This window comes from Oncorhynchus nerka, unplaced genomic scaffold, assembly GCF_034236695.1.
Source record: "Oncorhynchus nerka isolate Pitt River unplaced genomic scaffold, Oner_Uvic_2.0 unplaced_scaffold_1173, whole genome shotgun sequence".
In the NCBI taxonomy this organism is placed as follows: Eukaryota; Metazoa; Chordata; class Actinopteri; order Salmoniformes; family Salmonidae; genus Oncorhynchus; species Oncorhynchus nerka.
This window is the reverse complement of record NW_027040159.1, coordinates 26,279-50,000: the sequence shown is the minus strand read 5'-3', so window position 1 is coordinate 50,000 and position 23,722 is coordinate 26,279. Positions and strand designations below refer to the sequence as shown.

The window sequence follows — 23,722 nt, the reverse complement described above, 5'->3', positions numbered from 1 at the left end:
GCTGACTAGGTGGGTAGGTAATTTAGGCAATGGGTAGGTAACTAGGTAATGTATACTCATTAGTGTAAAATGTCTTTATTCTCAGCACTTATACGACCAATTTTCTACTCTGAGACACTTTGGCCATATGGACCCAGATCTCAACATATTGTTATAAAAAAACCGAATGTTTGATCTCAAAATGTTGTTATAATTTTAAAAAAATGTTTGTTTAACGTAATAATAAAAAATGAATATTACTAATGTAACCCACTGTAAAGACTGGGTTTAGTTGATTGTGTTGCACTGCTCATGTCCGCGTTCTGGAACTGTCCGCGTCCCCGTACAGAACTGTCCGCGTCCACGTTCGGTGTGGCGCCAAGCCGGTTACGCGCAGAGTGGACTGAGGTGATCTTGGGGAATAACTACGGAGTTTGTTACAGTGTTGAGACACCGAAGTTTATTGTTCAATTTGCTTTTTTCTTTACGGTCAGGGACAGTATGAGTGTAGACAGATCCTTTTCACTCTCTATCCTTGTTTCAATTTGTGTTTCACCGGATTCATCATCGAGACGAGAGACAGACGAACGACCTGCTAACTAGTCGGTACAGCTCGGTAAGCTAGCTAGCTACTCTACCAGCAGCATCCTAGTTACCATAGCTACCACTACATCATCACCGGCTGTCTGCATTTCTTGTGGACCGATGGAGCTCCCCGGTTGTTTCTTTAGAGTTTAAACCCTCTGTGTCCAAGGACCGAACTTTTGAATATTATTTTCAGGGCGCCTCAATAGCAGGTATTGAACCCCGGGTAAATAATCACTAGTCAGAACCTCAACCTCAGTATACATTCATTATAAAAATCATCTTAATATCTGATATTGTGAGTAAACAACCTCGAGAGTGCGTATTCCAGCCCTCCAATAAATGACATCATTCAACCCTCCCGGTTAGTAAATGTACCTCAACATGCCCCCGGAGAAGGCAGAGTAACGACACCAGCCTTTTAGCGGGGCTGACAGACTGACTACAACGCTCGCGTCGCTAAATTAATTTCGTTATTAAAAATGACACACTGCTCGCGCGTTAACTAACGTCTAGAAGTCAGTTATATTTGTGAAACTCTTCTTATGTTTCCCCATCTGAGCTCAGAGTAGATGAGAGATGTAATGTTTGTCTCTGTTGTGTTGAAGACCAATCAAGCAGGAGAGACCAGCCTCCCCTGTTCCCAGCTGTGTGTCCATGAAGAGTGACCTGTCTATGTATCTACCTATAAACTTTAGAGAGGGAGACTTTTCTACTGAACAAAGGTAAGAAGAACTCATGGGTCCTGGTCAGTGAGTTAAACAACACTGTCTCTAGTCATTTCTCCTCTCCCATTTTCCCATTTATTGTTGTTGTTTTCATAATCCATAGGCTAATCATTTTGTCCATTTTCATAGTCCTAAAACAATATTAAACAAACAGAACATTCCCTCCCTGTGTGTGTGTGTGTGTGTGTGTGTGTGTGTGTGTGTGTACTCCCTGGATGAGGAGATGTAATCTCATGTTTTGTCCACAGAAACCAACAGGGGAGATCAGAGTCAGAGATTCTCAGTGGTCAGTCTTCCCAGAGTCATCAAACAGACCTGGCCTCCATATTCAGTGTATGTGGTCCTGTTATGTACATTTGTTTTTGTTTACCTCAAGTAAAGTTGATCTGTCAATCATTCATTAATGTGTTAATGAGAAAGCATTTATTCTCTTGCTTAACTTATTTACTTTATTTATTTCAGATGCTTGAAGTAAAAATTATGACATTTGTGAAGAACGAGCTGAAGATGTTCAAGAGGATCCTTAGTCCAGAACTCCCAGAAGGCTTTGAGAGTCAGAAGCAGGATAAGGAAGTGGTGGATGCTGAAGATGAGCAGCAGGAGAGCAGTGCCAGAGAGGGGGCTCTGAAGATCACACTGCACGTCCTGAGGAAGATGAACCAGAAGGAGCTTGCTGACACACTGGAGAAATGTAAGATCTGTCTGCCTCATGTTGAATGATGTTTTATAACATTTAAAAGCTGTAGCTAAAGTACAGCTAAAGTAGCTGTGTAACTCAATGATATTGTAGCAGCCTTACCACAACACCTAGTGACCTCATCAAGTAGCAGCAGGGATGTGTTGTGGTGATTCATTTAGAGAGAGAGAACATTAATAATACCATCAATAATACCAATAATAATATAATCAGTCACACCAGTCTGTAATGCATTATGAAAACATTTACACATTTATACAGTCAGTTAAGAGAATAAACAATTATAATTTATAATTTAACTATAAAAATCATACATATCCTCTGTGTTATTTCTTCATTCAGATGAGCTCGCTGTGATTTGCCAACGTGAACTCAAATCTAATCTAAAGAAGAAGTTTCAATGTGTATTTGAGGGGATCGCTAAACAAGGAAACCCAACACTTCTCAATAAGATCTACACAGAGCTCTACATCACAGAGGGTGGAACAGGAGAGGTCAATAATGAACATGAGCTGAAACAGATTGAGACAACAACCAGGAAACAAGCAAGACCAGAGACTCCAATCAAATGTAACGACATCTTCACACCCTTAACTGGAGCAGACAAACCTATCAGAACTGTGCTGACAAAGGGAGTCGCTGGCATTGGAAAAACAGTCTCTGTGCAGAAGTTCATTCTGGATTGGGCTGAAGGAAAAGCAAATCAGGATGTCCAATTTGTATTTTCATTCCCTTTTCGGGAGCTGAATTTGATGAAAGAGGACAAACACACTTTCATTGAACTTCTTAATCACTTCTCAATGGAAACCAAACAATCAAGAATCTCCATCTACAACAAGTACAAAGTTCTGTTCATCTTTGATGGTCTGGATGAGTGCCGACTGCCCCTAGACTTCCAGAAGAACAAGATCTGTTGGGACGTCACAGAGTCAACGTCAGTGGATGTTCTGCTGACAAATCTCATCAAGGGAAATCTGCTTCCCTCTGCTCTCCTCTGGATAACTACCCGACCTGCAGCAGCCAATAAGATCCCTTCAGTGTGTGTTGACCAGGTGACAGAGGTACGAGGGTTCAATGACCCACAGAAGGATGAGTACTTCAGGAAGAGATTCAGGGATGAGGACCTGGCCAGCAGAATCATCTCACACATAAAGACATCAAGGAGCCTCCACATCATGTGCCACATTCCAGTCTTCTGTTGGATTTCTGCAACAGTCCTTGAGCACATGCTGAAACATAAGAGAGAAGAGATGCCCAAGACTCTGACTGAGATGTACACACACCTTGTGGTGTTTCATACCAAACAGAAGAATGAAAAGTATCTTGGGAAAGAAGAGACAGGTCCACACTGGAATAAAGAGAGCATTCTGTCACTGGGAAAACTGGCTTTTCAACAGCTTGTGAATGGCAATCTGATTTTCTATGAAGAAGACCTGAAAGAGGCTGGCATTGAGGTCAATGAAGCCTCAGTGTACTCAGGATTGTGCACACAGCTCTTTAAAGAGGAACGTGGGCTGTACCAGGACAAGGTGTACTGCTTTGTTCATCTGAGCATTCAGGAGTTTCTGGCTGCTGTATATGTGTTCCTCTCATTCATCAACAACAATGAGAATCTAATGGACAAACCGCAAACAACGTCCAGGAACCTTTCTGTGAGGATCAAACAAAGGCGTAAAGTTACTTTCTACAAGAGTGCTGTGGATAAAGCCTTACAAAGTGAGACAGGAAACTTGGACCTTTTCCTCCGTTTCCTTCTGGGCCTCTCACTGGAGTCCAATCAGAAGCACTTACGAGGTCTACTGACAAAGACAAGAAGCAGCTCACAGAGCCATGAAGAAACAGTCAAGTACATCAAGGAGAAGATCAGGGAGGATCTCTCTCCAGAGAGGAGCATCAATCTGTTCCACTGTCTGAATGAACTGAATGACCATTCTCTAGTGGAGGAGATCCAAAGCTACCTGAGATCAGGAAGTCTCTCAGAACCCAACCTGTCACCTGCACAGTGGTCAGCTCTGGTCTTTCTGTTGCTGACTTCAGAAAAGGAGCTGGATGTGTTTGACCTGAAGAAATACTCCAGATCAGAGGAAGGTCTTCTGAGGCTGCTGCCAGTGGTCAAAGCCTCCAGAGCTGCTCTGTGAGTAAATAAAATGACATATAAGAACTAATCATCAGGAAGAAATATTCATTATAAAATATTTATTATAATATGTATAATATATTATATTGAAAAACATATTGAATAAATGCATTGATTTTCACATTAGTATAACATTATGACCATACAATTCTAGGAAACGGAAGATGAATCTATATGTTGTTTGAGAGAATAAACCAAATGCATCTGCCATTGTCCTTCTACACTACTGGTGTTAAATGAACAGTGTGTTTGTGAAGTCATGATGATCTCTTTGTCAGGCTGTCAGGCTGTGGAGTCACAGAGGAAGGCTGTGCTTCTCTGGTCTCAGCTCTGGAGTCAAACCCCTCACATCTGAGAGAGCTGGATCTGAGTAACAATGACCTGAAGGATTCAGGAGTGAAGCTGCTCTCTGCTGGACTGGGGAATCCCCACTGTAAACTGGAGACTCTGAGGTCAGTATTCCTGTAGTTGGTCAACAAGTGATAACTGTTCACCAGATCCACATGTGTTTACCAGACACACATAGTCCACACCATATGTGTTTGAGGTCAGTATAATATATATTGTGGACTGTATACTCAATACAATCTAAATCTGATTCCTCACTGTCTAAATAGATATGGTGTGGACTGTATACTCAATACAATCTGAATCTGATACCTCACTGTCTAAATAGATATGGTGTGGACTGTATACTCAATACAATCTAAATCTGATACCTCACTGTCTAAATAGATATGGTGTGGACTGTATACTCAATACAATCTGATACCTCACTGTCTAAATAGATATGGTGTGGACTGTATACTCAATACCATCTAAATCTGATACCTCACTGTCTAAATAGATATGGTGTGGACTGTATACTCAATACCATCTAAATCTGATACCTCACTGTCTAAATAGATATGGTGTGGACTGTATACTCAATACAATCTAAATCTGATTCCTCACTGTCTAAATAGATATGGTGTGGACTGTATACTCAATACAATCTAAATCTGATACCTCACTGTCTAAATAGATATGGTGTGGACTGTATACTCAATACAATCTAAATATGATTCCTCACTGTCTAAATAGATATGGTGTGGACTGTATACTCAATACAATCTAAATCTGATTCCTCACTGTCTGTCTCTTGACTGATATTGCTTTTTAAACTGGTCTGGTCAGTCTACTATAATATTTGTACTATACATGTTTCTATCTACTCAAATATTTTTACATTTTTCTCTCTAAAAGTAATATTATTATAATTTATAATTCATATGGAAAAAATATACAGTCACTATTTTCACCACCAAATAATATCAGTGTGATTTAATATGATTTGACTCTTTGCAGGCTGTCAGGCTGTCTAGTCACAGAGGAAGGCTGTGCTTCTCTGGTCTCAGCTCTGAGGTCAAACCCCTCACACCTGAGAGAGATGGATCTGAGTAACAATGACCTGAAGGATTCAGGAGTGAAGCTGCTCTCTGCTGGACTGGGGAATCCCCACTGTAAACTGGAGACTCTGAGGTCAGTATTCCTGTAGCTGGTCAACAAGTGATAACTGTTCACCAGATCCACATGTGTTTACCAGACACACATAGTCCACACCATATGTGTTTGGACAGTGAAGGTTACAGTTTTAAATGTGGTGCTTTGCTCCAGCATTTTGGATTTGAGATATAATGTTTCACATTAGATGACAGTACAGAATGTCACCTTTAATTTATCTGATACCTCACTGTCTGTCTTCTGACTGATTCTGCTTTTTAAACTGGTCTGGTCAGTCTACTATAATATTCGTACTAAACATTTCTCAATAATAATAATACAAGTAATATTATGATAATTTATAATAATGATACACTATTTTATGAATAGATATGGAAGGTTTCAGGACACTGATATATCTGAATATGTTGAAAAAAAAATACTGCCACTATTTTCACCACCAAAGAATATCAGTGTGATTTTAATATGATTTGACTCTTTGCAGGCTGTCAGGCTGTGGAGTCACAGAGGAAGGCTGTGCTTCTCTGGTCTCAGCTCTGAGGTCAAACCCCTCACACCTGAGAGAGCTGGACCTGAGCTACAATCACCCAGGAGACTCAGGAGTCAGACTGCTCTCTGCTGGACTGGAGGATCCACACTGCAGACTGGAGAAACTCAAGTATGTAGAGGGTTTATGTCAATGTTCATATCAGACATGTTGGATTTATCAGGCTGGTTAAGACAAACATTCTTACCACCACTTGGACAAAGTTATATGCTGTGTGTGTGTGTGTCCTGTGTGTGTCCTGTGTGTGTCCTGTGTGTGTCATGTGTGTGTCCTGTGTGTGTCCTGTGTGTGTCCTTTCAAACACACAATGGACACACACAATGGACACACACTGGGCATACTTTACACATGCTCACACTGGACACACTGGCAAGACACACTCACTAAGCACACACTTAACACACACTGGACAAACTGGCAAGACACACTCACTGAAAATTCATACTGGACACACATAGGACACCAACAGGACACACACACACACACACACACACACACTGGACACACACACACACACACACTGGACACACATAGGACACCAACAGGACACACACACACACTGGACACAATATGTTGCTCATTACCTTCCACAGCAATAATCGTTTCACCACAGGGGTGTTGTGGTTAACTAACTAAATATTCTGTTAATTTTCACATATCAATCACAATTAAAGGTTAATTGTCCTTCTACATGTACATTCTACTTGTGAAATAAACAGTGTGTTTGTGAAATCATGATGATCTCTTTGCAGGCTGTCAGGCTGTCTAGTCACAGAGGAAGGCTGTGCTTCTCTGGTCTCAGCTCTGGAGTCAAACCCCTCACACCTGAGAGAGCTGGATCTGAGTAACAATGACCTGAAGGATTCAGGAGTGAAGCTGCTCTCTGCTGGACTGGGGAATCCCCACTGTAAACTGGAGACTCTGAGGTCAGTATTCCTGTAGTTGGTCAACAAGTGATAACTGTTCACCAGATCCACATGTGTTTACCAGACACACATAGTCCACACCATATGTGTTTGGACAGTGAAGCTTACAGTTTTAAATGTGGTGCTCTGCTCCAGCATTTTGGATTTGAGATACAATGTTTCATATTAGGAGACAGTACAGAATGTCACCTTTTATTAAAAATGTTTTTACATTTACATAAATGTACATAAATACACATATTGATGTTACAGTAGCTTGTAAAAGTTTTCACCCACCATTTTTCCTATTTTGTTTTCCATTTTGTTGCCTAAAAACTTGTAATTAAAATAGATGTTTTGGGGGGTTTGTATCAGTTGATTTACACAACACTACCACTTTGAAGATGCAAAATATGTTTTATTGTACAACCAATAGATAAAAAAGAAAACACTTGAGTGTGCATAACTATTCACCCCCCAAAGTCAATACTTTGTAGATCCACCTGTTGCATAACTATTCACCCCCCAAAGTCAATACTTTGTAGATCCACCTGTTGCATAACTATTCACCCCCCCAAGTCAATACTTTGTAGATCCACCTGTTGCATAACTATTCACCCCCCCAAGTCAATACTTTGTAGATCCACCTGTTGCATAACTATTCACCCCCCCAAGTCAATACTTTGTAGATCCACCTGTTGCATAACTATTCACCCCCAAGTCAATACTTTGTAGATCCACCTGTTGCATAACTATTCACCCCCAAGTCAATACTTTGTAGATCCACCTGTTGCATAACTATTCACCCCCAAAGTCAATACTTTGTAGATCCACCTGTTGCATAACTATTCACCCCCCCAAGTCAATACTTTGTAGATCCACCTGTTGCATAACTATTCACCCCCCCAAGTCAATACTTTGTAGAGCCACCTTTTGCAGCAATTACAGCTGCAAGTCTCTTGGGGTTTGTCTCTATAAGCTTGGCACATTTAGCCACTGGGATGTTTGACCATTTTTCAAGGCAAAACTGCTCCAGCTCCTTCAAGTTGGATGGGCTCCGCTGGTGCACCACAATCTGTAAGTCATTCCACAGATTCTCAATTGGATTGAGGTCTGTGCTTTGACTTGACCATTACAAGACATTTACATTTTTCCAACGAGTGTTTCTTTAGCAGTGTCAAATCTCTAGAAGACTGAAACAGGTTTCCCTCAAGAATTTCCCTGTATTTAGCGTCATCCATCATTCCTTCAATTAGAACCAGTTTCCCTGCCGAAGAAAAACATCTCCACAGCATGATGCTGCCACCACCATGCTTCACTGTGGGCATGGTGTTCTCGGGGTGATGAAAGGTGTTGGGTTTGCGCCAGACATAGCGTTTTCCTTGATGGCCTTAAAGCTCAATTTTAGTGTCATCTGACCAGAGTACCTTCTTCCATATGTTTGGGGAGTCTCCCACATGCCTTTTGGCGAACGCCAAATGTGTTTGCTCATTTTTTTCTTTAAAGCAATGTACTTTTTCTGGTCACTCTTCCGTAAAGCCTCTGTGGAGTGTACGGCTTAAAGTGGTCCTATGGACAGATACTCCAATCTCCGCTGTGTAGCTTTGTTATTGGTAATGGTGAGAGGTTAGCATGTTTTGTTGTAGCCTCTGTTATTGGTAATGGTGAGAGGTTAGCATGTTTTGTTGTAGTCTCTGTTATTGGTAATGGTGAGAGGTTAGCATGTCTTGTTGTAGTCTCTGTTATTGGTAATGGTGAGATGTTAGCATGTTTTGTTGTAGCCTCTGTTATTGGTAATGGTGAGAGGTTAGCATGTTTTGTTGTAGTCTCTGTTATTGGTAATGGTGAGAGGTTAGCATGTCTTGTTGTAGTCTCTGTTATTGGTAATGGTGAGATGTTAGCATGTTTTGTTGTAGTCTCTGTTATTGGTAATGGTGAGAGGTTAGCAAATACTAAACTTTTGACTACTTTAATACACTATAAGTGAGTGAATTGGTCAGAATATTTATGACTTCTTCAAATGGGAGACTAGATACATAAAGTGCTTTCATTTTTCTAAATGGTGAAACAGATATGTATTAAAATATCCTCAAATAAAAGGTGACATTATATACTGTCACCTCATATGAAACATTTGATCTGAAATCCAAAATGTTGGAGAATAGAGACACATTTAAAATGTTAGCTTCACTGTCAAAATAGATATGATGTGGACTGTATACTCAATACAATCTAAATCTGATTCCTCACTGTCAAAATAGATATGGTGTGGACTGTATACTCAATACAATCTAAATCTGATACCTCACTGTCTAAATAGATATGGTGTGGACTGTATACTCAATACAATCTAAATCTGATACCTCACTGTCTAAATAGATATGGTGTGGACTGTATACTCAATACAATCTAAATCTGATACCTCACTGTCTAAATAGATATGGTGTGGACTGTATACTCAATACAATCTAAATCTGATACCTCACTGTCTAAATAGATATGGTGTGGACTGTATACTCAATACAATCTAAATCTGATTCCTCACTGTCTAAATAGATATGGTGTGGACTGTATACTCAATACAATCTAAATCTGATTCCTCACTGTCTGTCTTTTGACTGATACTGATTTTTAAACTGGTCTGGTCAGTCTACTATAATATTTGTTAATATGCATATTTCTATCTACAAGCAATACTTGGATAATGTGTCATTTATAATAATGATACATTCATAAATGAATAGATATGGAAGGTTTCAGGACACTGATATATCTGAACATTAAAAAAAGATATACTGTCCCTATTTTCACCACCAAAGAATATCAGTGTGATTTTAATATGATTTTACTCTTTACAGGCTGTCAGGCTGTCTAGTCACAGAGAAAGGCTGTGCTTCTCTGGTCTCAGCTCTGCAGTCAAACCCCTCACACCTGAGAGCTGGATCTGAGTAACAATGACCTGAAGGATTCAGGAGTGGAGCTACTCTCTGATGGACTGGAGAATCCCCACTGTAAACTGGAGACTCTGAGGTCAGTATTCCTGTAGTTGGTCAACAAGTGATAACTGTTCACCAGATCCACATGTGTTTACCAGACACACATAGTCCACACCATATGTGTTTGGACAGTGAAGCTTACAGTTTTAAATGTGGTGCTTTGCTCCAGCATTTTGGATTTGAGATAGAATGTTTCATATTAGGTGACAGTACAAAATGTCACATTTTATTTGAGGGAATTCATATATATTTTACCGTTTAGATATCAATAGTGAAGAATGATGAATAACAAAGTTATAGAGGCACAAATATCAGTATAAATGCTCATCTACTCTGTTATTGGTAATGGTGAGAGGTTAACATGTTTTGTTGTAGCCTCTGTTATTGGTAATGGTGAGAGGATAGCATGTTTTGTTGTATCCTCTGTTATTGGTAATGGTGAGAGGTTAGCATGTTTTGTTGTATACTCTGTTATTGGTAATGGTGAGAGGTTAGCATGTTTTGTTGTTGTCTCTGTTATTGGTAATGGTGAGAGGTTAGCATGTTTTGTTGTAGCTTCTGTTTTTGGTAATGTTGAGAGGTTAGCATGTTTTGTTGTAGCCACTGTTACTGGTAATGGTGAGAGGTTAGCATGTTTTGTTGTAGCTACTGTTACTGGTAATGGTGAAAGGTTAGCATGTTTTGTTGTAGCCTCTGTTATTGGTAATGTTGAGAGGTTAGCATGTTTTGTTGTAGCCACTGTTATTGGTAATGGTGAGAGGTTAGCATGTTTTGTTGTATCCTCTGTTATTGGTAATGGTGAGAGGTTAGCATGTTTTGTTGTTGCCTCTGTTACTGGTAAGGGTGAGAGGTTAGCATGTTTTGTTGTAGCCTCTGTTATTGGTAATGGTGAGAGGTTAGCATGTTTTGTTGTAGCCTATGTTATTGGTAATGGTGAGAGGTTAGCATGTTTTGTTGAAGCCTCTGTTATTGGTAATGGTGAGAGGTTAGCGTGTTTTGTTGTAGCCTCTGTTATTGGTAATGTTGAGAGGTTAGCATGTTTTGTTGTAGCCTCTGTTACTGGTAATGGTGAGAGGTTAGCATGTTTTGTTGTATCCTCTGTTATTGGTAATGGTGAGAGGTTAGCATGTTTTGTTGGAGCCTCTGTTATTGGTAATGGTGAGAGGTTAGCATGTTTTGTTGTAGCCTATGTTATTGGTAATGGTGAGAGGTGAGCATGTTTTGTTGTAGTCTGTTATTGGTAATGGTGAGAGGTTAGCATGTTTTGCTGTAGCCTCTGTTATTGGTAATGGTGAGAGGTTAGCATGTTTTGTTGTAGCCTCTTTTACTGGTAATGGTGAGAGGTTAGCATGTTTTGTTGTAGCCTCTGTTACTGGTAATGGTGAGAGGTTAGCATGTTTTGTTGTAGCCTCTGTTACTGGTAATGTTGAGAGGTTAGCATGTTTTGTTGTAGCCACTGTTACTGGTAATGGTGAGAGGTTAGCATATTTTGTTGTAGCCTCTGTTATTGGTAATGTTGAGAGGTTAGCATGTTTTGTTGTAGCCACTGTTATTGGTAATGGTGAGAGGTTAGCATGTTTTGTTGTTGCCTTTGTTACTGGTAAGGGTGAGAGGTTAGCATGTTTTGTTGTTGCCTCTTTTACTGGTAATGGTGAGAGGTTAGCATGTTTTGTTGTAGCCTCTGTTACTGGTAATGGTGAGAGGTTAGCATGTTTTGTTGTAGCCTCTGTTACTGGTAATGGTGAGAGGTTAGCATTTTTTGTTGTAGCCTCTGTTACTGGTAATGGTGAGAGGTTAGCATGTTTTGTTGTTGCCTCTGTTACTGGTAAGGGTGAGAGATTAGCATGTTTTGTTGTAGCCTCTGTTATTGGTAATGGTGAGAGGTTAGCATGTTTTGTTGTAGCCTCTGTTATTGGTAATGGTGAGAGGTTAGCATGTTTTGTTGTAGCCTATGTTATTGGTAATGGTGAGAGGTTTGCATGTTTTGTTGTAGCCTCTGTTATTGGTAATGGTGAGAGGTTAGCATCTTTTGTTGTAGCCTATGTTATTGGTAATGGTGAGAGGTTAGTATGTTTTGTTGTAGCCTCTGTTATTGGTAATGGTGAGAGGTTAGTATGTTTTGTTGTAGACTCTGTTACTGGTAATGGTGAGAGGTTAGCATGTTTTGTTGTAGCCTCTGTTACTGGTAATGGTGAGAGGTTAGCATGTTTTGTTGTAGCCTCTGTTACTGGTAATGGTGAGAGGTTAGCATGTTTTGTTGTAGCCTCTGTTATTGGTAATGTTGAGAGGTTAGCATATTTTGTTGTAGCCTCTGTTACTGGTAATGGTGAGAGGTTAGCATGTTTTGTTGTTGCCTCTTTTACTGGTAATGGTGAGAGGTTAGCATGTTTTGTTGTAGCCTCTGTTACTGGTAATGGTGAGAGGTTAGCATGTTTTGTTGTAGTCTCTGTTACTGGTAATGGTGAGAGGTTAGCATGTTTTGTTGTAGCCTCTGTTACTGGTAATGGTGAGAGGTTAGCATGTTTTGTTGTTGCCTCTGTTACTGGTAATGGTGAGAGGTTAGTATGTTTTGTTGTAGCCTCTGTTATTGGTAATGGTGAGAGGTTAGTATGTTTTGTTTTAGCCTATGTTATTGGTAATGGTGAGAGGTTAGCATGTTTTGTTGTAGCCTCTGTTATTGGTAATGGTGAGAGGTTAGTATGTTTTGTTTTAGCCTATGTTATTGGTAATGGTGAGAGGTTAGCATGTTTTGTTGTAGCCTCCGTTATTGGTAATGGTGAGAGGTTAGTATGTTTTGTTGTAGACTCTGTTACTGGTAATGGTGAGAGATTAGCATGTTTTGTTGTAGCCTCTGTTATTGGTAATGGTGAGAGGTTAGCATGTTTTGTTGTAGCCTCTGTTATTGGTAATGGTGAGAGGTTAGCATGTTTTGTTGTAGCCTCTGTTATTGGTAATGGTGAGAGGTTAGCATGTTTTGTTGTAGCCTATGTTATTGGTAATGGTGAGAGGTTAGCATGTTTTGTTGTAGCCTCTGTTATTGGTAATGGTGAGAGGTTAGCATGTTTTGTTGTAGCCTATGTTATTGGTAATGGTGTAGGTTTGCATGTTTTGTTGTAGCCTCTGTTATTGGTAATGGTGAGAGGTTAGCATCTTTTGTTGTAGCCTATGTTATTGGTAATGGTGAGAGGTTAGTATGTTTTGTTGTAGCCTCTGTTATTGGTAATGGTGAGAGGTTAGTATGTTTTGTTTTAGCCTATGTTATTGGTAATGGTGAGAGGTTAGCATGTTTTGTTGTAGCCTCTGTTATTGGTAATGGTGAGAGGTTAGTATGTTTTGTTTTAGCCTATGTTATTGGTAATGGTGAGAGGTTAGCATGTTTTGTTGTAGCCTCCGTTATTGGTAATGGTGAGAGGTTAGTATGTTTTGTTGTAGACTCTGTTACTGGTAATGGTGAGAGGTTAGCATGTTTTGTTGTAGCCTCTGTTACTGGTAATGGTGAGAGGTTAGCATGTTTTGTTGTAGCCTCTGTTACTGGTAATGGTGAGAGGTTAGCATGTTTTGTTGTAGCCTCTGTTATTGGTAATGTTGAGAGGTTAGCATGTTTTGTTGTAGCCACTGTTACTGGTAATGGTGAGAGGTTAGCATGTTTTGTTGTAGCCTCTGTTATTGGTAATGGTGAGAGGTTAGCATGTTTTGTTGTAGCCTATGTTATTGGTAATGGTGAGAGGTTAGCATGTTTTGTTGTAGCCTCTGTTATTGGTAATGGTGAGAGGTTAGCATGTTTTGTTGTAGCCTATGTTATTGGTAATGGTGAGAGGTTTGCATGTTTTGTTGTAGCCTCTGTTATTGGTAATGGTGAGAGGTTAGCATCTTTTGTTGTAGCCTATGTTATTGGTAATGGTGAGAGGTTTGCATGTTTTGTTGTAGCCTCTGTTATTGGTAATGGTGAGAGGTTAGCATGTTTTGTTGTAGCCTCTGTTATTGGTAATGGTGAGAGGTTAGTATGTTTTGTTGTAGCCTCTGTTATTGGTAATGGTGAGAGGTTAGCATGTTTTGTTGTAGCCTCCGTTATTGGTAATGGTGAGAGGTTAGTATGTTTTGTTGTAGACTCTGTTACTGGTAATGGTGAGAGGTTAGCATGTTTTGTTGTAGTCTGTTACTGGTAATGGTGAGAGGTGAGCATGTTTTGTTGTAGTCTGTTATTGGTAATGGTGAGAGGTTAGCATGTTTTGCTGTAGCCTCTGTTATTGGTAATGGTGAGAGGTTAGCATGTTTTGTTGTAGCCTCTGTTATTGGTAATGGTGAGAGATGAGCATGTTTTGTTGTAGTCTGTTATTGGTAATGGTGAGAGGTTAGCATGTTTTGCTGTAGCCTCTGTTATTGGTAATGGTGAGAGGTTAGCATGTTTTGTTGTAGCCTCTCTTATTGGTAATGTTGAGAGGTTAGCATGTTTTGTTGTAGCCACTGTTATTGGTAATGGTGAGAGGTTAGTATGTTTTGTTGTAGCCTCTGTTATTGGTAATGGTGAGAGTTGAGCATGTTTTGTTGTAGTCTGTTATTGGTAATGGTGAGAGGTTAGCATGTTTTGCTGTAGCCTCTGTTATTGGTAATGGTGAGAGGTTAGCATGTTTTGTTGTAGCCTCTGTTATTGGTAATGGTGAGAGGTTAGCATGTTTTGTTGTAGTCTCTGTTATTGGTAATGGTGAGAGGTTTTCATGTTTTGTTGTAGCCTCTGTTATTGGTAATGGTGAGAGGTTAGCATGTTTTGTTGTATCCTCTGTTATTGGTAATGGTGAGAGGTTGGCATGTTTTGTTGTAGCCTCTGTTATTGGTAATGGTGAGAGGTTAGCATGTTTTGTTGTATCCTCTGTTATTGGTAATGGTGAGAGGTTAGCATGTTTTGTTGTAGCCTCTGTTATTGGTAATGGTGAGAGGTTAGCATGTTTTGTTGTAGCCTCTGTAACTTCTCACTCATTATTATTCATGATTCTTTCATGATTTTTCTTAATCATGACATCATCAGGATTCATTTATTATTGTTTAGAAACATGTTATCTACTCTCTTAGACAGAAAAGTTACTCCACTCGTCATCCACCATTTTATTATTGGGCAAAACACAACCAAAACAAACTGCAAATGCAACCAACGAGTTTACGACAAAAAAAACTAAATGTTTGACTATTTTAATACACTATGAGTGAATTGTTCAGAATACTTAAGACTTCTTCAAATGGGGAGACTGGAAACATAAATTGTTTTCATTTTTAATAGTGAAACACATATATCTTAAAATACCCTCAAATTAAAGGTGACATTATAAACTGTCACCTCATATGAAACATTTGACCTCAAATCCAAAATGTTGGAGAATAGAGCCACATTTGAAATGTTAGCTTCACTGTCAAAATAGATATGGTGTGGACTGTATACTCAATACAATCTAAATATGATACCTCACTGTCTAAATAGATATGGTGTGGACTGTTTACTCAATACAATCTAAATCTGATTCCTCACTGTCTAAATAGATATTGTGTGGACTGTATACTCAATACAATCTAAATCTGATAGCTCACTGTCTAAATAGATATGGTGTGGACTGTTTACTCAATACAATCTAAATCTGATTCCTCACTGTCTGTCTTTTGACTGATACTTCTTTTTAAACTGGTCTGGTCAGTCTACTATAATATTTGTACTATACATTTTTCTATCTGCAGGCAATACTTTGATCATTTGTTATTTCTAATAATGAAACATTCATTTATAAATAGATATGGAAGGTTTCAGGACACTGATATATCTGAACATGTTGAAAAAAATATACTGCCACTTTTTCTTACCACCAAAGAATAGCAGTGTGGTTTTAATATGATTTGACTCTTTGCAGGCTGTCAGGCTGTCTAGTCACAGAGGAAGGCTGTCCTTCTCTGGTCTCAGCTCTGGAGTCAAACCCCTCACACCTGAGAGAGCTGGTCCTGAGTAATAATGACCTGAAGGATTCAGGAGTGAAGCTGCTCTCTGATGGACTGGGGAATCCCCACTGTAAACTGGAGACTCTGAGGTCAGTATTCCTGTAGTTGGTCAACAAGTGATAACTGTTCACCAGATCCACATGTGTTTACCAGACACACATAGTCCACACCATATGTGTTTGGACAGTGAAGCTTACAGTTTTAAATGTGGTGCTTTGATCCAGCATTTTGGATTTGAGATATAATGTTTCATATTAGGAGACAGTACATAATGTCACATTTTATTTAAAGGTATTTTCATACATATATATTTTACAGTATAAATGAAAACACTTTATGTATCTAGTTCTCCCATTTGAAAAAGTCATAATATTTTGGATGAATTATTTTAGTCATAAGTTTAGTATTTGGTCCCATATTCCATGCCTGCAGTGATTACATCAAGCTTGTGATTCTACTAACTTTTGAATTCATTTGCAGTTTGTCTTGGTTGTGTTTTGGATGTTTTCCTAATAGAAACTGAATGGTGAATAATGTCTTGTCATTTTGGAGTCACTTCACTTGTATTGTCAGTAAGAATAGAAGATGTTTCTGAACACCTCTACATTCATGTGGATGCTACCATAATTATGAATTAATCGTGAATGATGATGAATGAGAAAGTTACAGAGGTACAAACATCATACCCCCTCTGTTATTGGTAATGGTGAGAGGTTAGCATGTTTAGTTGTAGTCTCTGTTATTGGTAATGGTGAGACGTTAGCATGTTTTGTTGTAGCCTCTGTTATTGGTAATGGTGAGAGGTTAGCATGTTTTGTTGTAGCCTCTGTTATTGGTAATGGTGAGAGGTTAGCATGTTTTGTTGTAGTCTGTTATTGGTAATGGTGAGAGGTTAGCATGTTTAGTTGTAGTCTCTGTTATTGGTAATGGTGAGACGTTAGCATGTTTTGTTGTAGCCTCTGTTATTGGTTATGGTGAGAGGTTAGTATGTTTTGTTGTAGCCTCTGTTACTGGTAATGGTGAGAGGTTAGTATGTTTTGTTGTAGCCTCTGTTATTGGAAGTGGTGAGAGGTTAGCATGTTTTGTTGTATCCTCTGTTATTGGTAATGGTGAGAGGTTAGCATGTTTTGTTGTAGCCTCTGTTATTGGTAATGTTGAGAGGTTAGCATGTTTTGTTGTAGCCACTGTTATTGGTAATGGTGAGAGGTTAGCATGTTTTGTTGTAGTCTCTGTTATTGGTAATGGTTAGAGGTTGGTATGTTTTGTTGTAGCCTCTGTTATTGGTAATGGTGAGAGGTGAGCATGTTTTGTTGTAGTCTGTTATTGGTAATGGTGAGAGGTTAGCATGTTTTGCTGTAGCCTCTGTTATTGGTAATGGTGAGAGGTTAGCATGTTTTGTTGTAGCCTCTGTTATTGGTAATGTTGAGAGGTTAGAATGTTTTGTTGTAGCCTCTGTTATTGGTAATGGTGAGAGGTTAGCATGTTTTGTTGTAGCCTCTGTTATTGGTAATGGTGAGAGGTTAGCATGTTTTGTTGTATCCTCTGTTATTGGTAATGGTGAGAGGTTAGCGTGTTTTGTTGAAGCCTCTGTTACTGGTAATGGTGAGAGGTTAGCATGTTTTGTTGTAGCCTCTGTAACTTCTCACTCATTATTATTCATGATTCTTTCATGATTTTTCTTAATCATGGCATCATCAGGATTAATTTAGTATTGTTTAGAAACATGTTATCTACTCTCTTAGACAGAAAAGTTACTCCACTCATCATCCACCATTTTATTATTGGGCAAAACACAACCAAAAACACAACCAAAACAAACTGCAAATGCAACCAACGAGTTTACGACAAAAAAAACTAAATGTTTGACTATTTTAATACACTATGAGTGAATTGTTCAGAATACTTAAGACTTCTTCTAATTGGGAGACTGGAAACATAAATTGTTTTCATTTTTAATAGTGAAACACATATGTCTTAAAATACCCTCAAATTAAAGGTGACATTATAAACTGTCACGTCATATGAAACATTTGACCTCAAATCCAAAATGTTGGAGAATAGAGCCACATTTGAAATGTTAGCTTCACTGTCTAAATAGATATGGTGTGGACTGTATACTCAATACAATCTAAATCTGATACCTCACTGTCTAAATAGATATGGTGTGGACTGTATACTCAATACAATCTAAATCTGATACCTCACTGTCTGTCTTCTGACTGATACTGCTTTTTAAACTGGTCTGGTCAGTCTACTATAATATTTGTACTGTACATTTTTCTATCTGCAGGCAATACTTTGATCATTTGTCATTTTTAATAATGATACTTTCATTTATAAATAGGCAGGTTTCAGGACACTGATATATCTGAACATTTTGTAAAAATATACTGCCACTTTGCAGGCTGTCAGGCTGTCTAGTCACAGAGGAAGGCTGTGCTTCTCTGGTCTCAGCTCTGAGGTCAAACCCCTCACACCTGAGAGAGCTGGATCTGAGCTACAATCACCCAGGAGACTCAGGAGTCAGACTGCTCTCTGCTGGACTGGAGGATCCACACTGCAGACTGGAGAAACTCAAGTATGTAGAGGGTTTATGTCAATGTTCATATCAGACATGTTTGACTTATCAGGCTAGATAAGACAAACATTCTGAACACCACTTGGACAAAGTTATATGCTGTGTGTGTGTGTGTGTGTGTGTGTGTGTGTGTGTGTGTGTGTGTGTGTGTGTGTGTGTGTGTGTGTGAGTTCAGGTGTATCACTCAATGACTGTCTGTTCTTCTGCTTACCGCTACAGTGTGGAACATGGTGGAGAGAACAGAATGAAACCTGGACTTAGAAAATGTGAGTGTTGACTGCTGTGAAGAATATGACTAAGAATAAGTCTTAATTCAAGTTAAGTCAAAGACCACCATCATTACTTACTTGGTCATATTAAATATCAGCTGTAGTTCTACAGAAGCAAAAATCAGGGACACCAAAGTTTACAAAGAGTTACTTTGACAATGTGTGTGTGTGTGTGTGTGCGTGCGTGCGTGCGTGCGTGCGTGTAATTAATGGGAATCAGTGTGTTTTATATTACCATACAGTATAACATATGATCATTCAACAAGTCTCAAGTTACCTTAACTTCTCCTTTTGATACCTAGAAACATCTACATTAAATGAATTAGTGAAAAGTGAGTTAACATTCTAATGTGAATGATGATGATTTCTAATATTGTGTCTGGTTTCATCCATCAGATGTCTGTGATCTCACACTGGACCTAAACACAGTAAACAGACTCCTCTCTCTATCTGAGGAGAACAGAAAGGTGACATGGAGGAGAGAGGAGCAGCCGTATCCTGATCACCCAGAGAGATTTGAGGACTGTAGACAGGTGCTGTGTAGAGAGGGTCTGACTGGGCGCTGTTACTGGGAGGTAGAGTGGAGTGGAAGAGGGGCTGTTATAGGAGTGACATATAAAGGAATCAGCAGGAGAGGAGGGGTTAAGGAATGTTATCTTGGATGGAATGACAAGTCCTGGAGTCTGAACTGCTCTGACAACAGTTACATTGCCTGGCACAATAATAATCCCACTACCATAGACGTCCCCTCCTCCAGCTCCCACAGAGTAGGAGTGTATCTGGACTGGCCAGCCGGCACTCTGTCCTTCTATAGAGCCTCCTCTGACACACTGACCCACCTGATCACATTCACCTCCACATTCACTGAGCCCCTCTATCCAGGGATTTATGTTTGTGTTGACTCCTCAGTGTCCCTCTGTCAGTGATACACACACACACACAGGACACACACACACAGGACACGCACACACTGGACACACACACACTCTGGACACACACACAATGGTCACACACACACACTGGACACACACACACACACACTGGACACACACACACTGGACTCACACACACACTGGACACACACACACACACACTGGACACACACACACACTGGACACACACACACATTGGACACACACACACACTGGACACACACACACAGTGGACACATACACACACACACACTGGACGCACACACACACTCTGGACACACACACACACACTGGACACACACACACTGGACAAATACACACGCACACACACACTCTGGACGCACACACACACTCTGGACACACACACACACACTGGACACACACACTCTGGACACACACACACTCTGGACACACACACACACTCTGGACACACACACACACTCTGGACACACACACACACTCAGGACACACACACACACTCTCTACATACACACACACTGGACACACACACACACACTGGACACACACATACTCTGGACACACACACACACACTGGACAAATACACACACACACACACACAGGACACACAAGCACAGGACACACACACACTCTGGACACACACACACACACTGGACACACACACACACACACTGGACACACACACACACTGGGGACACACACACACTGGGGACACACACACTCTGGACACACACACACTGGACAAACACACACACTCACACACACTGGACAAATACACACACACACACACAAACACACACACAGGACACACACACACACACTGGACACACACATACTGGACAAACACACACTGGACAAATACACTCTGGACACACACACACACACACTGGACACACACACTCAGGACACACACATTCTACACACACAAACACACTCTGGACACACACACAGACTGGACACACACACTCTGGACACACACACACACACTGGACACACACACACACACATTCTGGACACACACACACTCTGGACACACACACACACTCTGGACACACACACTGGACAAACACACACAAACACACACACAGGACACACACATACACACTGGACACACACACACTCTGGACACACACACACACACAGGACTCACACACACACAGGACACACACATACACAGGACACACACACACACTGGACACACACACACACTCTGGACACACACACACACTGGACACACACACACACTGGACACACACACACACTGGACACACACACACTATGGACACACACACACACTGGACACACACACACACTGGACACACACACATTCTGGACACACACACACTCGACACACTGGACACACACTGGACACACACACACACACACACTCACACTGGACACACACACACACTCTGGACACACACACACACACTCTGGACACACACACACACACTCTGGACACACACACACACACTCTGGACACACACACACACTCTGGACACACACACACACTGGACACACACACACAGGACACACACACACTCTGGACACACACACACACACACTCTAGACACACACACACACACACTCTAGACACACACACACACACACACACTCTAGACACACACACACACACACACACATTCTGGACACACACACACACACACACTCTGGACACACACACACACTGGACACACACACACACACACTCTGGACACACACACACACACACTCTAGACACACACGCACACACACACACATTCTGGACACACACACACACATGCGCGTCTTTCTATAGTTGTGAGGACCTCTTACAACAACACTGTTAAAATACCAATGTAATCATGTTTTTGTCTTTTATGTTGAAAAACAAATTGTATAATTATATCTAGACATACGCTCCATAGTTGTACAAGTATACAAGGATATATTGTACTTTTCATAATAAAACATACTTGAAACAAGAAAAGCTTGTTAATTGTGAAAACAGTTTGTTTATTGATTTTACGTTTCCTCTGTCAGGTTGATGTTAACCTGCGACTGGTTGAAACATGAAACAAATATGAAATGAAATACAAAACAATGAAATATGTGGAATAGAATTAAACAAATTGTACAACAGAGTGATGTAATGCAGGGTTACTATAGCAACAGAGTGTTGTAATGCAGGGTTACTATAGCAACAGAGTGTTGTGATGCAGGTTCACTATAGCAACAGAGTTCTCTCTCTTTCTGCTCTGTTCTCTGCTCTCTCTGCCCTCTTCTCTCTCACTCTGCTCTCTTCTCTTCGCTCTGCTCTCTCAGCCTGCTCTCTGCTCTCTCTGCTCTGCTCTCTTTTATCTGCTCTCTCTCTCTCACACACTCTCTGCTCTCTCTCCCACACTCTGCTCTCTCTGTTCTCTGCTCTCTCTCTCTCACACACTCTCTGCTCTCTCTCCCACACACTCTGCTCTCTCTGTTCTCTGCTCTCTCTCTCCCACACTCTGCTCTCTCTCCCACACTCTGCTCTCTCTCTGCTCTCTCTGCTCTCTCTCTCTCCCACACTCTGCTCTCTCTCTCTCCCACACTCTGCTCTCTCTCTGCTCTCTCTGCTCTCTCTGCTCTCTCTCCCACATTCTGCTCTCTCTCTGCTCTCTCTCTCCCACATTCTGCTCTCTCTCTCCCACATTCTGCTCTCTCTCTGCTCTCTCTCCCACATTCTGATCTCTCTGCTCTCTCTCCCACACTGTCTGCTCTCTGCTCTCTCTCTCTCCCACACTTTTTTCTCTCTCTTTCTGCTCTGTTCTCTGCTCTCTCTGCTCTCTCTCTCTCCCACACTCTGCTCTCTCTCTCTCCCACATTCTGCTCTCTCTCTCCCACACTCTGCTCTCTCTCTGCTCTCTCTGCTCTCTCTGCTCTCTCTCCCACATTCTGCTCTCTCTCTGCTCTCTCTCTCTCCCACATTCTGCTCTCTCTCTCCCACATTCTGCTCTCTCTCTGCTCTCTCTCCCACATTCTGATCTCTCTGCTCTCTCTCCCACACTGTCTGCTCTCTGCTCTCTCTCTCTCCCACACTTTTTTCTCTCTCTATCTCTCACTTTCTCTTATCTTAACAGTGGTGCAGTTTGGACAATCACCACTTGATGGCAGTGTTCAACCAGAAGTGATGAAAACAACATCACTGCAGAGAGAGAGAGAGCCTAATATACTGATATACAGTAACATTCAGAAAGTATTCAGACCCCTTGACTTTTTACACATTTTGTCACGTTACAGCCTTATTCTAAAATGAATTAAATGTGTTTTTCCCCTCATCAATCTACATACAATAACCCAGAATTACAAAGCAAAAACGGTTCACTTTATGTGTGAACATTTTTATTTAAAAAAAACGTAGATATCACAGAGAGGGAGGGAGAGTAGAGAGTCAGAACAGAGGGAAGAGAGAGATGGAGGGGAGAGAGTCAGAACAGAGGGAAGAGAGAGATGGAGGGTAGAGAGTCAGAACAGAGGGAAAGAGAGAGATGGAGGGGAGAGAGTCAGAACAGAGAGAAAGAGAGAGAGAGATGAGAGTCAGAACAGAGGGAAAGAGAGAGAGAGGGAGGGTAGAGAGTCAGAACACAGGGAAAGAGAGAGAGAGAGAGATGAGAGTCAGAACAGAGGGAAAGAGAGAGAGAGAGAGATGAGAGTCAGAACAGAGGGAAAGAGAGAGAGAGGGAGGGTAGAGAGTCAGAACACAGGGAAAGAGAGAGATGGAGGGGAGAGAGGGGAGAGAGTCAGAACAGAGGGAAGAGAGAGATGGAGGGTAGAGAGTCAGAACAGAGGGAAAGAGAGAGATGGAGGGGAGAGAGTCAGAACAGAGGGAAAGAGAGATGGAGGGGAGAGAGTCAGAACAGAGAGAAAGAGAGAGAGAGAGATGAGAGTCAGAACA

General features: G+C 40.8%; 1 protein-coding gene across 5 annotated transcripts in view; it reads left to right on the top strand.

Annotated features, from left to right (window-relative positions):
- The window catches only part of LOC135569255 (NACHT, LRR and PYD domains-containing protein 12-like), a 28,740-nt gene extending 8,767 nt beyond the window's left edge, over positions 1-19,973 (top strand). For 3 of the 5 annotated variants that reach the window (XM_065016033.1, XM_065016036.1, XM_065016032.1), the window contains 12 exons: positions 1,173-1,289; positions 1,541-1,625; positions 1,755-1,983; positions 2,332-4,123; positions 4,405-4,578; positions 5,474-5,647; positions 6,114-6,287; positions 6,929-7,102; positions 15,969-16,142; positions 18,458-18,631; positions 18,851-18,897; positions 19,297-19,973. In XM_065016033.1, the coding sequence (XP_064872105.1) occupies positions 1,173-1,289; positions 1,541-1,625; positions 1,755-1,983; positions 2,332-4,123; positions 4,405-4,578; positions 5,474-5,647; positions 6,114-6,287; positions 6,929-7,102; positions 15,969-16,142; positions 18,458-18,631; positions 18,851-18,897; positions 19,297-19,826 (3,844 nt within the window). In that variant the 3' untranslated portion in view covers positions 19,827-19,973. Of the gene's footprint in view, positions 1-1,172; positions 1,290-1,540; positions 1,626-1,754; positions 1,984-2,331; positions 4,124-4,404; positions 4,579-5,473; positions 5,648-6,113; positions 6,288-6,928; positions 7,103-9,939; positions 10,112-15,968; positions 16,143-18,457; positions 18,632-18,850; positions 18,898-19,296 lie in introns of those variants that run through there. The other 2 variants (XM_065016035.1, XR_010462844.1) reach the window with 2 other exon arrangements.
- The last annotated feature ends 3,749 nt before the right edge of the window (positions 19,974-23,722 follow it).